Here is a 2,320-nt window from a genome sequence, read left to right on the forward strand (position 1 = left end):
CACTCAGCTCTGCCCGCAGCCTTCTCTTCTCCAGGCTGAACACCCCCAACTCTCCCAGCCTGGCCCCAGAGCAGAGGGTCGCCAGCCCTCGCAGCATTTTAGTAGCCCTCCTCTGGCCCCGCTCCAACAGGTCCATGTCCTCCTGGTGCTGAGGGCTCCAGAGCAGGACGCAGGGCTCCAGGGGAGGTCTCCCCAGAGCAGAGCAGAGGGGCAGAATCCCCTCCCTTGACGCTGGCCATGCTTCTCCCGATGCAGCCCAGAGTACGGTTGGCCTTCTGGGCTGCCAGCACACATTGCCAGCTCATGTCCAGCTTTCCATCCACCAGCACCCCCAAGTCCCTCTCAGCAGGGCTGCTCTCCATCCTTTCTTCCCCCAGCCTGTACTGATACTGGGGGTTACCCCGACCCAGGTGCAGGACCTTGCACTTGGCCTTGTTGAACCTCATGAGGTTCCCACAGGCCCCACCTCTCCAGCCTGTCCAGGTCTCTCTGGATGACATCCCGTCCTTCTGGTGTATCAACCGCACCACTCAGCTTGGTGTCACCTGCAAACTTGCTGAGGGTGCACTCGATCTCGCTGTCTAAGTCATTGATGAAAACATTCATATCAGCTTCCCCTTGACTGATACAATGTCGGATGTTGATTAACCACATTTATCTTCAGATAGAAATCCCCGAATATAAGCTACATAATCATATTGGTAAATGCCTTCAAACGCAAAAAACCTCATGTAATTTAAACCCATTACCTGGTTGTACGTAACTAAGAAGTCCCTTACACTTAGGGCATCCAGCAGACTGTCATTCTTTATTTCTACGGTTATCTCTCCGTGAGTCACAGAGCCCTCTGACGGCCAGTACTGGCAGCATTTTTCCTGCAAAAGTGGGAGAGAGTTGTAAACGCTCCTTGACATTTTTTCCACTTAGCAACGTTGTCATGCATCTCTGGTATAGGATACTCTGGTATAGGATACTCTGGTATAGGATATGACATAGAGCATAAGAAATGTGTTCTAAACACTTTGTAATGAAAAGGCCAATAACCAAGAAAACAATAATGAAGTATTTCTATAATATAAACCATTAAGATGAAAAGGGCTTAGGAGTCATAGGTGGCAAATGCTGCTTTAAAACAGATCAGAATACAGTAAGTACCTCTTCATTAATTAATGATGTACCAGGAGAGGTTCAGAATAAGCCACCGGAGCTTATACTGGTAGAAACAGGGAGGGAAGTTTCCACAAAAGCTTCATCCAGCTGTTCCCAAATCCCAAACAGCCGGCCCATGTCAGGCATCCCTAAAAATTTTGTGCTTTTCATCTGAACTGGGCCCTTTCACAAATCCTAATTTTCAGTAGTTTTGGTGGTGTTTCTGACAGTTCAAGCAAAAGCAGCAACATTGGCCCACACTAAATAGTGAAGCAAGAGCTCATATTAGGGAAGGCAAAACCCAAATCTCACCGCTGGAATCTGTAGGCAACTAATAAGTTTATCTAATATTCATGCTCCTATTTTACAGGTGTTAACAGCGGCTGCTTTGCTCTGGAGCCAGCAGCGGCGGGGGGCGGACCTGCTCCCTCTCTTGAACTTCCGTGAGCATAACGATGGTGTGGCACTTCCACTCCCACACCATCCGCCAGAAATCCTCCACCGTGTGCGGAAGCGGCCCCTGGGTGGCAATGAAGTAATCCTTCTGGCGATAGCCCTGGGGAGAAAGGCCGGGGTGCCTTTATGTCGCGACAGGGGAGCACAAGTGAAGCGGGACGGACGGTGATGGTTGGAGAGGAGAGGGTGACTTCAACCGGTGCTTCCCCTGAGCCCCCCAGCTTGACTGCGGGCTGGCTGCTGCAAATCCCGAGGCACTGAGCCCGCCCGATTCTTGCTCGTTGCCAGAAACGCAGGAAAAAAAAAAAAAAAAATCCCCCAAATTCACAATCCTTGAGTTGTATTTGATGCCTTTTTCCAGCCATGGCTGAAGGGGTGAAATTCTGCAGTAATAGGTAACTGAAAGGACTTCACGACGAGATTATCCTAATTCTGCGGTAAAGCTAAGAGCTGCATGGTTAACATCTAACTCCATTTCTGAGCCTCAGTTCCATTTACATACTGACGCGATCTTCACAGCTGTAGTATCCAACTACTGGGGTTTTACTGCTTAAGGATATAATTAATTCTCCTATTTAAATAAAACCAAGACACAGTGGAAGTTGTTGCCCAGGCTCCAACAGGAAGCTGGGAACAAAGTCAGGAATTAACGCAGGCCTGCCCAGGTAAACCCCGGCTCCCGAACACCGCCATAGCCTTTCCCCACGCTGAACAC

The 2,320-nt window shown here is 49.5% G+C and overlaps 1 protein-coding gene across 3 annotated transcripts in view; it reads right to left on the bottom strand.

The window, feature by feature from the left end:
• The window catches only part of PTPRE (protein tyrosine phosphatase receptor type E), a 59,431-nt gene that overhangs the window by 11,813 nt on the left and 45,298 nt on the right, over positions 1 to 2,320 (bottom strand). For all 3 annotated transcript variants that reach the window (XM_035890425.1, XM_035890426.1, XM_035890427.1), the window contains 2 exons: positions 1,571 to 1,705; positions 750 to 875 (listed from right to left, as the gene is read on the bottom strand). In XM_035890425.1, coding sequence (XP_035746318.1) covers positions 750 to 875; positions 1,571 to 1,705 — 261 coding nt within the window. The remainder of the gene's footprint in view (positions 1 to 749; positions 876 to 1,570; positions 1,706 to 2,320) is intronic.

This window comes from Egretta garzetta, unplaced genomic scaffold (genome assembly GCF_000687185.1).
Source record: "Egretta garzetta isolate BGI_Z169 unplaced genomic scaffold, ASM68718v1 scaffold152, whole genome shotgun sequence".
NCBI lineage: Eukaryota > Metazoa > Chordata > Aves > Pelecaniformes > Ardeidae > Egretta > Egretta garzetta.